Genomic DNA, 13,803 nt, shown 5'->3' on the forward strand with positions numbered 1-13,803 from the left:
TCAGAGAGTATGGGGTATCAGACTGTCTGATTTTGGCGGTCCGCTCCCTGTATGATCAGTGTCAGAGCTTGGTCCACATTGCCGGCAGTAAGTCGGACACGTTTCCAGTGAGGGTTGGACTCCGCCAAGGCTGCCCTTTGTCACCGATTCTGTTCATAACTTTTATGGACAGAATTTCTAGGCGCAGTCAAGGCGTTGAGGGGATCCGGTTTGGTGGCTGCAGGATTAGGTCTCTGCTTTTTGCAGATGATGTGGTCCTGATGGCTTCATCTGGCCAGGATCTTCAGCTCTCACTGGATCGGTTCGTAGCCGAGTGTGAAGCGATTGGGATGAGAATCAGCACCTCCAAGTCCGAGTCCATGGTTCTCGCCCGGAAAAGGGTGGAGTGCCATCTCCGGGTTGGGGAGGAGACCCTGCCCCAAGTGGAGGAGTTCAAGTACCTCGGAGTCTTGTTCACGAGTGAGGGAAGAGTGGATCGTGAGATCGACAGGCGGATCGGTGCGGCATCTTCAGTAATGCGGACGCTGTATCGATCCGTTGTGGTGAAGAAGGAGCTGAGCCGGAAAGCAAAGCTCTCAATTTACCGGTCGATCTACGTTTCCATCCTCACCTATGGTCATGAGCTTTGGGTTATGACCGAAAGGACAAGATCACGGGTACAAGCGGCCGAAATGAGTTTCCTCCGCCGGGTGGCGGGGCTCTCCCTTAGAGATAGGGTGAGAAGCTCTGTCATCCGGGGGGAGCTCAAAGTAAAGCCGCTGCTCCTCCACATCGAAAGGAGCCAGATGAGGTGGTTCGGGCATCTGGTCAAGATGCCACCCGATCGCCTCCCTCGGGAGGTGTTTAGGGCACGTCCGACCGGTAGGAGGCCACGGGGAAGACCCAGGACACGTTGGGAAGACTATGTCTCCCAGCTGGCCTGGGAACGCCTCCGGATCCCCCGGGAGGAGCTCGACGAAGTGGCTGGGGAGAGGGAAGTCTGGGCTTCCCTGCTTAGGCTGCTGCCCCCGCGACCCGACCTCGGATAAGCGGAAGAAGATGGATGGATGGATGGATGAATTGCAGAGTCTTTTAGGAATGGTTGAAAGGACAGTGTTGTATGGTGGAGACAGGTGGTGTCGCAGACCACCTCCTCTGTTCAGGGATGGTTTTTCAACCTTGACATGGATGTCTTCCTTCTCTGCTCTTTAGTACCATCCGTCCTCCCTGTCCAGAATCTCTACATTTTTGTTGTGAAAGGAGATCGGTTTCTCCCTGAGGTGCAGGTAGACAGCTGAGTCTTGGCCTGAAGAGTTTGCCCGTCTATGCCCGGCTTAGTGGTTGTTTTGTTTCCCTAATATATGAATCAGTGCATTCATCATTACACTGGATGTGTGTATGTGTGATGTTATGTGTGTATGTGTGATGTTATGCACTGAAGCGTCCATTATTTAACTGTGTTCAAACACAAAGGCACACACACACACATGCACACACACACACGCACACACACAAGCACGCACACACACACACACACACACACACACACCTTGTTTGACCTCGTTAAGCCACGTTAGCTCACTGAGCCATCAGCTTTGTTTGCAAATAATTACTTTGTTTGTCTTGTTTCAGTAAAATCAACAAACAAGGCCGCCCTTTGAGGGGCAGGGGTGTCGCCACGGCAACAAGACCAATGTGATTGACGACATTACTGATGAAACTTGTATCGCGCGCACGCACACACACACACAGAGAGATATGTGGAGCCTAAAATGACACATGCACAGGTAAATGTAGTATTTTAGTAGTGTCAGGTTCAAACACTGATGACATGTATTAAACAAGACAAGAAGCAAAGAATTAAACAGAGACAGAATTCAATTAGGCTCAAATTGAGGAGAGACGCCTGTACCCTTGTACGGTGTCTCAACACGCTCTGGCGTTTATTTGGACTTTCCCTGATTACATGGCGACAGCTGTTTCTAAGGGACGTGGGTCGTAAACAGCCATCGCCTTTGGTTACAGAGCAGTTCAAAGGAAAAGGTCGTAAAAACGGTTCACAGAAAAGGTCGTAAAACAGTTCAAAGAAGCGGTGCCTGGAGGGGAGTCTGGTCCTGCTTCCTCTTCGCTTTTGTAGTTCTTGGGTCAAGACAATATCTTTCTGTTGATTACAATACATGGACACCTTCATGTTGCTTCCCATCGTACACAGTGGAGTTTTACAAGCCTTCTTCTTGGTAGGTTCAAAGACAGCTTTTGTCTTCTCGCCGGGAACTCATTTCAACACAAAGTATTGTGATAACTTAGATACAATTATTCTAACAAGTAGATACCGTATTTTTCCGACTATAAGGCGCACTTAAAACCCTTTCCTTTTATCCAAATATCGACAGTGCGCCTTATAACCCGGTGCGCCTAATGTACGGAATAATTCTGATTGGGCTTACCGACTTCATGGTGTAATGATAAGTGTGACCAGTAGATGGCGGTCACACCAGAGATATGTGTGGACTGCAAGATGACTTTAAATGTTCCATTGAAAATATGGAACATTAGACACAGCGCTCAAAAATCAGTCAAAATGTTTTAGTAGGACTTTGGTAAGCTAAGAAGCCGCACCGCTTGATGGATTGTCGGAGCATTACATCTACCATAGTCAGACGTACTGTGCTTCAACATACGGTATTATTATGGTGTGTGTATAAGGACTCCAAAATGGCACCTAATAGTAGACATATCTGGCGTTTTGTTTTGTGATATTATGCAAAACCAACTTTTCTTACCATCTGGTACCTACTGTTGTGTATTTGGGATCTGCATAAGTCCAGAGTGTTTGCCTTCGTAGTCTGTGCCGACACCGTAGTCGATGAGCTTCTTCTTTTTCTCTATCTTCTTGTTATGGGACATTCATCATCCGCTGTTGCTATTTCTAATATAAAGTAGCGTAAAGTTCTTGTCAGTAGGTCCCTATGGAAGCGCTAAAAACATACCGGTGTGGTGAGTTTACATTATTCGTCCACAGAACTTTAGTTATTAGTGATGTCCAGTCGGACGGTTTGTCACGGGACACATTTGTTGTTGCACTAGTGATCCACGGATGAGGAGATGCTGCTCCGTTATTGATTGAAGTAAAGTCTGAATGTTATTAAAACAGTTAGCGCCATCTTTTGACACTTCTTCCACTCCCGTCCTTGCACGCTACACCGCCACAACAAAGATGTATCATCATATTAGGACCCTTTTAATGCGCCCTATAATCCGTTGTGCCTTTTGTGTGAAAATAGACCTGAATAGACCCGCTCATCGGCAGTGCGCCCTATGGTCCGAAAAACACGGTACTTAAATGGCAATGGGGGTGGTACCTATGTTAATTAGGTAATGAGTTCAATACATTTCCTCATATGGCAGTGAGGTGGTACCTATGCTAATTAGGTAATGAGTTCCATACGTTCCCTTGTATGGCTATGGGGTGGTACCTATGCTAATTAGATTACAACTTCAATATATTTCCTTATATGGTAATATGGGTGGTACATATGCTAATTATGTAATTAGTTCAATACTTTCCATATATGGCAATGGGGTGGTACTTATGTTAATAAGGTAGTGAGTAAAATACATTTTCTTATATGGCAGTGAGGTGGTACCTATGCTAATTAGGTAATGAGTGCAATACTTTCCATATATGGCAATGGGGTGGTACCTATGCTAATTAGGTAATGAGTTCAGTACTTTCCATATATGGCAATGGGGTGGTACCTATGCTAATTAGGTAATGAGTGCAATACTTTCCATATATGGCAATGGGGTGGTACCTATGCTAATTAGGTAATGAGTGCAATACTTTCCATAAATGGCAATGGGGTGGTACCTATGCTAATTAGGTAATGAGTTCAATGTATATATTTATAAGGCTGATACCTATGCTAATTAGGTAATGAGTTCAATACTTTCTATATTTGGTAATGAGGTGGTACTTATGCTAATTAGGTAATGAGTTCAATGTATATATTTATAAGGCTGATACCTATGCTAATTAGGTAATGAGTTCAATACTTTCTATATTTGGTAATGAGGTGGTACTTATGCTAATTAGGTAACGAGTGCAATACTTTTCCGTATGTTGCAGTGATGTGGTACCTATGCTAATTAGGTAATGAGTTCAATCTATTTATTTATAAGGCTGATACCTATGCTAATTAGGTAATGAGTTCAATACTTTCTATATTTGGTAATGAGGTGGTACTTATGCTAATTAGGTAACGAGTGCAATATTTTTCATATATGGCAATGGGGTGGTACGTATGCTAATTGGGTAATGAGTTCAGTACTTTCCGTATATGGCAATGAGGTGGTGCCTATGCTAATTAGGTAATGAGTTCAATACTTTTCCGTATGTTGCAGTGATGTGGTAACTATGCTAATTAGGTAATGAGTTCAAAACATTTACTTATGTGCTAATGGTGTTAACACATGCTAACTAGGTAATGAGTTCAATCTATTTATTTATAAGGCTGATACCTATGCTAATTAGGTATGGAGTTCAATACTTTACATATTTGGTAATGGGGTGGTACCTATGCTAATTAGGTAATGAGTTCAATACTTTCCATATATGGCAATGGGGTGGTACCTATGCTAATAAGGTAGTGAGTTAAATACAATTCCTTATATGGCAGTGAAGTGGTACCTATGCTAATTATGTAATGAGTGCAATACTTTCCATATATGGCAATGGGGTGGTACCTATGCTAATAAGGTAGTGAGTTAAATACAATTCCTTATATGGCAGTGGAGTGTTACCTATGCTAATTAGGTAATGAGTTCAATACTTTCCATATATGGCAATGGGGTGGTACCCATGCTAATTAGGTCATGAGTTCAGTACTTTCCATATATGGCAATGGGGTACCTATGCTAATACGTTAGTGAGGTATGCAGGTGTGAACGATAGCGCACATTTTAAGAACCTTCATGTTTTTTCTTTTTAAATAGAAATTGCAGAAGATCTGAGTGAATCATAACGTTACGAAACGATTGACCTTGTTTCAAGCACACAGATAATATTTAATCTATTTTATATGATGGAAAACCAACTTGGCGTCATGGTTGATATCTTTATTTCACATTTGGCGGGAACAATTCTTGAATAAACAATGACAATTCCACAATTAAAAGTACAACAAAGTGGACTGGACCTCATCTTTGATTGACAAATGTGCGCACACACACACACACACACACACACACACACACACACACACACACACACACACACACACACACACACACACACACACACACACACACACACACACACACACACACACACACACACACACACACACACACACACACACACACACACACACACACACACACACACACACACACACACACACACACACACACACACACACACACACACACACACACACAAAGGAATATTTACGCAACATAACAGGAGTCCATCGATATAAAGGGTTTGGACAACAGTGTTGTGAGAAAATAAGTTACAGAAACATTTACAAGAAGTGCAAGAGGCGGAGCTTTATTGTGAGAGGCGGGACTTTCATTGGACAAGGTTTTTATGGACATCTAGCAAGAAAGTATGAGCGGTGGTCATCTCAATGTTTAGACCGCTCTCATTGGTCAGCTGAAGCCACGCCCACAGACATCTGGAGACACGCCTCCTTTGTGCTTGCCATTTTCTACATTGGCGGGACGACGAGGCCTGAAATGGCTGCAGAGAAGGAAGAGTTTGTTGTTTTCACAATACAGCTTTTGACTGTTGTTCACGCACAACAGTAAGAAAATGTTGACACAATGAACAGGTCTTTACTCAAGAAGCAACACACCTGTCCATAGTCGCACAACAGCAAGAAAATGTTGACACGATGAACAGGTCTTTACTCAAAAAGCAACACACCTGTCCATTGTCACACAACAGTAAGAAAATATTGACACGATGAACAGGTCTTTACTCAAGAAGCAACACACCTGTCCATTGTCACACAACAGTAGGAACATGTTGATACAATGAACAGGTCTTTACTCAAGAAGCAACACACCTGTCTATGGTCACACAACAACAAGAAAATGTTGACACGATGAACAGGTCTTTACTCAAAAAGCAACACACCTGTCCATAGTCGCACAACAGTAAGAAAATGTTGACACAATGAACAGGTCTTTACTCAAGAAGCAACACACCTGTCCATAGTCGCACAACAGTAAGAACATGTTGACACAATGAACAGGTCTTTACTCAAAAAGCAACACACCTGTCCATTGTCACACAACAGTAAGAAAATGTTGACACGATGAACAGGTCTTTACTCAAGAAGCAACACACCTGTCCATTGTCACACAACAGTAGGAACATGTTGATACAATGAACAGGTCTTTACTCAAGAAGCAACACACCTGTCTATGGTCACACAACAACAAGAAAATGTTGACACGATGAACAGGTCTTTACTCAAAAAGCAACACACCTGTCCATTGTCACACAACAGTAAGAAAATGTTGACACAATGAACAGGTCTTTACTCAAAAAGCAACACACCTGTCCATAGTTGCACAACAGTAAGAAAATGTTGACATAATGAACAGGTCTTTACTCAAAAAGCAACACACCTGTCCATTGTCACACAACAGTAAGAAAATATTGACACAATGAACAGGTCTTTACTCAAAAAGCAACACACCTGTCCATAGTCGCACAACAGTAGGAACATGTTGACACAATGAACAGGTCTTTACTCAAAAAGCAACACACCTGTCCATTGTCACACAACAGTAAGAAAATATTGACACAATGAACAGGTCTTTACTCAAGAAGCAACACACCTGTCCATTGTCACACAACAGTAAGAAAATATTGACACAATGAACAGGTCTTTACTCAAGAAGCAACACACCTGTCCATAGTCACAAAACAGTAAGAACATGTTGATGCAATGAACAGGTCTTTACTCAAGAAGCAACACACCTGTCCATAGTCGCACAACAGTAAGAAAATGTTGACACGATGAACAGGTATTTACTCAAAAAGCAACACACCTGTCCATAGTCACAAAACAGTAAGAACATGTTGATGCAATGAACAGGTCTTTACTCAAGAAGCAACACACCTGTCCATAGTCGCACAACAGTAAGAAAATGTTGACACGATGAACAGGTATTTACTCAAAAAGCAACACACCTGTCCATAGTCGCACAACAGTAAGAAAATGTTGACACAATGAACAGGTCTTTACTCAAAAAGCAACACACCTGTCCATTGTCACACAACAGTAAGAAAATATTGACACAATGAACAGGTCTTTACTCAAGAAGCAACACACCTGTCCATTGTCACACAACAGTAAGAAAATATTGACACAATGAACAGGTCTTTACTCAAGAAGCAACACACCTGTCCATAGTCACAAAACAGTAAGAACATGTTGATGCAATGAACAGGTCTTTACTCAAGAAGCAACACACCTGTCCATAGTCGCACAACAGTAAGAAAATGTTGACACGATGAACAGGTATTTACTCAAAAAGCAACACACCTGTCCATTGTCACACAACAGTAAGAAAATATTGACACAATGAACAGGTCTTTACTCAAAAAGCAACACACCTGTCCATAGTCGCACAACAGTAAGAAAATGTTGACACAATGAACAGGTCTTTACTCAAGAAGCAACACACCTGTCCATAGTCGCACAACAGTAAGAAAATGTTGACACAATGAACAGGTCTTTACTCAAGAAGCAACACACCTGTCCATAGTCGCACAACAGTAAGAAAATGTTGACACAATGAACAGGTATTTACTCAAAAAGCAACACACCTGTCCATTGTCACACAACAATAAGAAAATATTGACACAATGAACAGGTCTTTACTCAAAAAGCAACACACCTGTCCATAGTCGCACAACAGTAAGAAAATATTGACACAATGAACAGGTCTTTACTCAAAAAGCAACACACCTGTCCATTGTCGCACAACAACAAGAAAATGTTGACACGATGAACAGGTCTTTACTCAAGAAGCAACACACCTGTCCATAGTCACACAACAGTAAGAAAATGTTGACACGATGAACAGGTCTTTACTCAAGAAGCAACACACCTGTCCAATGTCACACAACAGTAGAAAATATTGACATAATGAACAGGTCTTTACTCAAAAAGCAACACACCTGTCCATTGTCACACAACAGTAAGAAAATATTGACACAATGAACAGGTCTTTACTCAAAAAGCAACACACCTGTCCATAGTCGCACAACAGTAAGAACATGTTGACACGATGAACAGGTCTTTACTCAAGAAGCAACACACCTGTCCATTGTCACACAACAGTAAGAAAATATTGACACAATGAACAGGTCTTTACTCAAAAAGCAACACACCTGTCCATTGTCGCACAACAACAAGAAAATGTTGACACGATGAACAGGTCTTTACTCAAGAAGCAACACACCTGTCAATAGTCGCACAACAGCAAGAAAATGTTGACACGATGAACAGGTCTTTACTCAAGAAGCAACACACCTGTCCAATGTCACACAACAGTAGAAAATATTGACACAATGAACAGGTCTTTACTCAAAAAGCAACACACCTGTCCATTGTCACACAACAGTAAGAAAATATTGACACAATGAACAGGTCTTTACTCAAAAAGCAACACACCTGTCCATAGTCGCACAACAACACGAAAATGTTGACACGATGAACAGGTCTTTACTCAAGAAGCAACACACCTGCCCATTGTCACACAACAACAAGAAAATGTTGACACAATGAACAGGTCTTTACTCAAAAAGCAACACACCTGTCCATTGTCACACAACAGTAAGAAAATATTGACACAATGAACAGGTCTTTACTCAAAAAGCAACACACCTGTCCATTGTCGCACAACAGTAAGAAAATATTGACACAATGAACAGGTCTTTACTCAAGAAGCAACACACCTGTCCATAGTCGCACAACAGTAAGAAAATGTTGACACAATGAACAGGTTTTTACACCCGAGAAGCAACACACCTAAGCACGGAAGCCCAGACTTCCCTCTCCCCAACTACTTCAACCAGCTTTGAGCCGGGGGATCCCGAGGGGTTCCCAGGCAAGCTGGGAGACAATCTTTCCAACGTGTCCTGGGTTTCTCCGTGGTATTCTACCGGTCAGACGAGCCCCAAATGCCCAAAACACCTCATCTGGCTCCTCTCGATGTGGAGGAGCAGTGGCTTTACTTTGAGCTCCTCCCGAATGACAGAGCTTCTCATCCTATCTCTAAGGGAGAGCCCCGCCACCTGACGGAGGAAACTCATTTTGGCCGCTAGTACCCGTGATCTTGTCCTTTTGGTCATAACCCAAAGATCATGACCATAGGTGAGGATGGGGAAGTAGATCGACAGGTAAATTGACCACTTTGCCTTTCGGCTTAGCTCCTTCTTCACCACGACGGACCAATGCAGGTCCGCATCACTGCAGTCGCTACATCGATACGTTCTGTCCTCACCCGTGAACAAGACCCAGAGGTACTTAAACTTCTCCACTTGGGACAGGGTCTCCTCTCCAACCCGGAAATGAGGCTCCACCCTTTTTTGGGCGAGAGCCATGGACTTGGACTTGGAAGTGCTGATTTTCATCCCAGTTGCTTCACACTGAGAGCTGAAGATCATGATCAGATGAAGCCATCAGGACCACATCATCCGCAAAAAGCAGAGACCTAATCCTGCAGTCACCAAACCGGATCCCATCAATGTCCTGACTGCGCCTAGAAATTCTCTCCATAAAAGTTGTAAACAGAACCTGTGACAAAGGGTTACCCGGGGGGAGTCCAACCCTTACAGGAAAGGGGTCTGACTTACTGTGGACCAAAACTCTTGACACTGATCATACAGCGGCCCGATACCCCAAAATCTCTGAGCATTCTCCACAGGACTTCCCAAGGGACACGGTCGAACGCCTTCTCCAAGTCCGCAAAACACATGTAGACTGGTTGGGGAACCCTCAAGGACCCTGCCAAGAGCATAGAGCTGGTCCACAATTCCACGACCAGGACGAAAACCACACTGCTCCTTCAGAATCCGAAGTTGGACTATTCGGCGCACCCTCCTCTCCAGTACACCTGAATAGAACTTAACAGGAAGGCTGAGAAGTGGAAGGCTCCCAATCACGCCTCTCTAGGTCTCACTGTTGTTGCCAACGTGAGCGTTGAAGCCCCCAGTAGAACAAGGACGTCACCAGACAGAGCACTCTCCAGTACTCCCTCTCGGAACTCCAAAAAAGGAAGGGTTCTCTGAACTGCCATTTGGTGTGTAAGCACAAAAAACAGTCAGGACCTGTCCCCCAACTCAAAGGTGGAGGGAAGCTACACTCTTTTCTACCGGGTTAAACCCCAACATACAGGCTCTGATCCGCGGGGCAACAAGTATAGCCACCCCTGCCCGTCGCCTCTCACTGCTGGCAATTCTAGGGTGGACGAGAGTCCAGCCCCTCTCGAGAACACTGGTTCCAGAGCCCTTGCTGTGGGTTGAAGTGAGGCCGACTAGATCTAGCAGGAACTTCTCTACCTCGCATACAAGCTCGTAGTAGAGTTTTAACTTGCACTTACAGATTTAGCGATGAACTGTAGTTACTGACAGTGGTTTTCTGAAGTGTTCCTGATCCCATGTGGTGATATCCTTAACACACTGGTGTCGTGTTTTGATGCAGTACTGCCTGAGGGATCCAAGGTCTGTAATATCATCACTTACATGCAGTGATTTCTCCAGATTCTCTGAACTTTTTGATATTACGGACCGTAGATGGTGAAATCCCTAAATTCCTTGCAATAGCTGGTCGAGAAATGTTGTTCTTAAACTGTTGGGACAATTTGCTCAAGCATTTGTTCACAAAGTGGTGACCCTTGCCCCATCCTTGTTTGTGAATGACTGAGCATTTCATGGAAGCTGCTTTTATACCCAATCATGGCATCCACCTGTTCCCAATTAGCCTGTTCATCTGCGGGAAGTTCCAAATATGTGTTTGACGAGCATTCCTCAACTTTCTCAGTCTTTTTTGCCACTTGTGCCAGCTTTTTTGAAACATGTTGCAGGCATCAAATTCCAAATGAGCTAATATTTGCAAAAAATAGCAAAGTTTTCCAGTTCGAATGTTAAGTAGCTTGTCTTTGCAGTCTATTCAATTGAATATAGGTTGAAAAGCATTTGCAAATCATTGTATTCTGTTTTTATTTACCATTTACACAATGTGCCAACTTCACTGGTTTTGGGGTTTTTATATACGGTCATGTACGTTTCATACTTGCCAACCTTGAGACCTACGATTTCGGGAGGTGGGGTCGGAGGGGCGTGGTTGGGGGCGTGGTTAAGAGGGGAGGAGTATATTTACAGCTAGAATTATATTATTATATAGTATTATAGTATTTCATATATATATATATATATATATATATATATATATATATGTCTTAATAAGGTTATCCAAAAAATAGTGCTCGATACCGTAGTAGAGCGCAATATATGTATGTGTGGGGAAAAAAAATCACAAGACTATTTCATCTCTACAGGCCTGTTTCATGAGGGGGGTACCCTCAATCGTCAGGAGATTTCAATGGGAGCATTCGCATACCATGGTTTATATAGGGCACAGAGTGGGTGGGTACAGGCTGGCCTAGGGGCGTGGTGATTGGTTCATGTGTTACCTAGGAGGTGTTTCCGTCTGTGGCGGCATGTTGTTACAATTTCGCTGCGCTTGTTGAGGGATGACAGGTCTGGACGGTAGATAATAAACAGTTTCTCTTTCAAGCATAGGTTGCATCTTTTATTACCACTATAACCTAAGAAAAGTATTCAACAAGAACAACATCAAATTGAGCTACAGCTGCATGAACAATATACGACAAATCATCTCAAACCACAACAAAACAATTGCAAATGAGCCGTCGACCCCCAGTCAGAACGACTCCAAAACCAACAAAGCATGTAACTGTCGAAAGAAACCTGATTGCCCCCTCAACGGGGGATGCTTACAAACATCAGTTGTCTACCAATCTAAGGTAATACGCAAGGACATTAACACATCCGACACATATGTAGGATTAACCGAGGGTGAATTCAAAACCAGATGGAACAACCACAAGGCTTCTTTCAGGAACAAAAACCTGCGAAATACCACAGAACTCAGCAAACACATTTGGGACCTCAAAGACAATAATGTTGAATATTCAATAACATGGCAAATTCTTGCATCCAGCACACCTTACAATAATGGTAATAAAAGATGCAACCTATGCTCGAAAGAGAAACTGTTTATTATCTACCGTCCAGACCTGTCATCCCTCAACAAGCGCAGCGAAATTGTAACAACATGCCGCCATAGACGGAAACACCTCCTAGGTAACACATGAACCAATCACCACGCCCCTAGGCCAGCCTGTACCCACCCACTCTGTGCCCTATATAAACCATGGTATGCGAATGCTCCCATTAAAATCTCCTGACGATTGAGGGTACCCCCCTCATGAAACAGGCCTGTAGAGATGAAATAGTCTTGTGATTTTTTTTCCCCACACATACATATATATATATATATATATATATATAAATAAGAGAAATACTTGAATTTCAGTGTTCATTTATTTACACATAACACTCATCTACTCATTGTTGAGTTAAGGGTTGAATTGTCCATCCTTGTTCTATTCTCTGTCACTATTTTTCTAACCATGCTGAACACCCTCTCTGATGATGCATTCTGCTTCGTCTCCTTGTTGTGTGCGCAGTTGTGCACTGCACTCTCTAAAAGCCCTAGATGTTATTGTCACATATGCATGTACAGTAGATGGCAGTATTGTCCTGTTTAAGAGTGTCACAACATTGCTGTTTGCAGCAGACGAACTGCTTTACGGTAGACGAAAACGTGACTGCTGTTGTTGTGTGTTATCGCGCTGGGAGGACGTTAATGAAACTGCCTAACAATAAACCCACATAAGAAACCAAGAACTCACCCTTGATCATTCTACAGTTATAACATGATTGGGCAGGCACGCTGTTTATATTGTGAGAAAGCGGACGTTAAAACAGGCTGTCGACACGTCATTCAGGTCAGCCTGAATTTCGGGAGAAAATATGTCCCGGGAGGTTTTCGGGAGAGGCGCTGAATTTCGGGAGTCTCTCGGAGAATCCGGGAGGGTTGGCAAGTATGGTATGTTTACTGTATATATGGTCGTGTGTGTGTGTGTGTGTGGGGGATCACCTTGCAGACCACTGTTTGTGGAGCAGGTTCGAGGAGGGGGAGGGGGTGTTGCGGGTCTGACCACGGGAGCAAAGGCGCTCTTCTGTTTCACGGCGGTAGAGAAAGGAAAGGTGCTGTGGGAGGAGCTACAGTTGGACCCCGCCATTGTGGGACTGGACGCAACAACTGAGACAGGAAAGAACTTTTACTTTGACAACATCATCATTAGACACCACAACATTGAAATGAAGCCAACAATAAAGTTGAAACACTTTTTTAAACATGAACTTCTTGTGCTTGAATCAAAGTTAGTGGAGGTTGTTCATTCGTTACGTGCTAAAAGAAAAGGTTTAAAATAAGACTAGAGTTAGGACCTGAGGTCTAAGTAGGAGCGGTTTAAAGTAAGACTAGGGTTGGAATCTTAGGTCTTAGTGGACAAAGTTTAAAGTAAGACTAAGGTTGGGACCTAGGACCTAAGTAGAAAAGGTTTAAAGTAAGACTAGGGTTGGAACCTTAGGTTTTAGTGGACAAAGTTTAAAGTAAGACTAAGGTTGGGACCTAGGACCTAAGTAGA

The 13,803-nt window shown here is 43.1% G+C and overlaps 1 protein-coding gene across 4 annotated transcripts in view; it reads right to left on the reverse strand.

Moving 5' to 3' along the window:
• Positions 1–5,096: 5,096 nt before the first annotated feature.
• The window catches only part of LOC133574570 (transcription factor COE3-like), a 29,731-nt gene continuing 21,024 nt past the window's right edge, over positions 5,097–13,803 (reverse strand). For all 4 annotated transcript variants that reach the window (XM_061926746.1, XM_061926744.1, XM_061926745.1 and 1 more), the window contains 2 exons: positions 13,251–13,415; positions 5,097–5,722 (listed from right to left, as the gene is read on the reverse strand). In XM_061926746.1, coding sequence (XP_061782730.1) covers positions 5,691–5,722; positions 13,251–13,415 — 197 coding nt within the window. In that variant the 3' untranslated portion in view covers positions 5,097–5,690. The remainder of the gene's footprint in view (positions 5,723–13,250; positions 13,416–13,803) is intronic.

The sequence above is a fragment of the Nerophis lumbriciformis genome, linkage group LG32, assembly GCF_033978685.3.
Source record: "Nerophis lumbriciformis linkage group LG32, RoL_Nlum_v2.1, whole genome shotgun sequence".
Lineage (NCBI taxonomy): Eukaryota > Metazoa > Chordata > Actinopteri > Syngnathiformes > Syngnathidae > Nerophis > Nerophis lumbriciformis.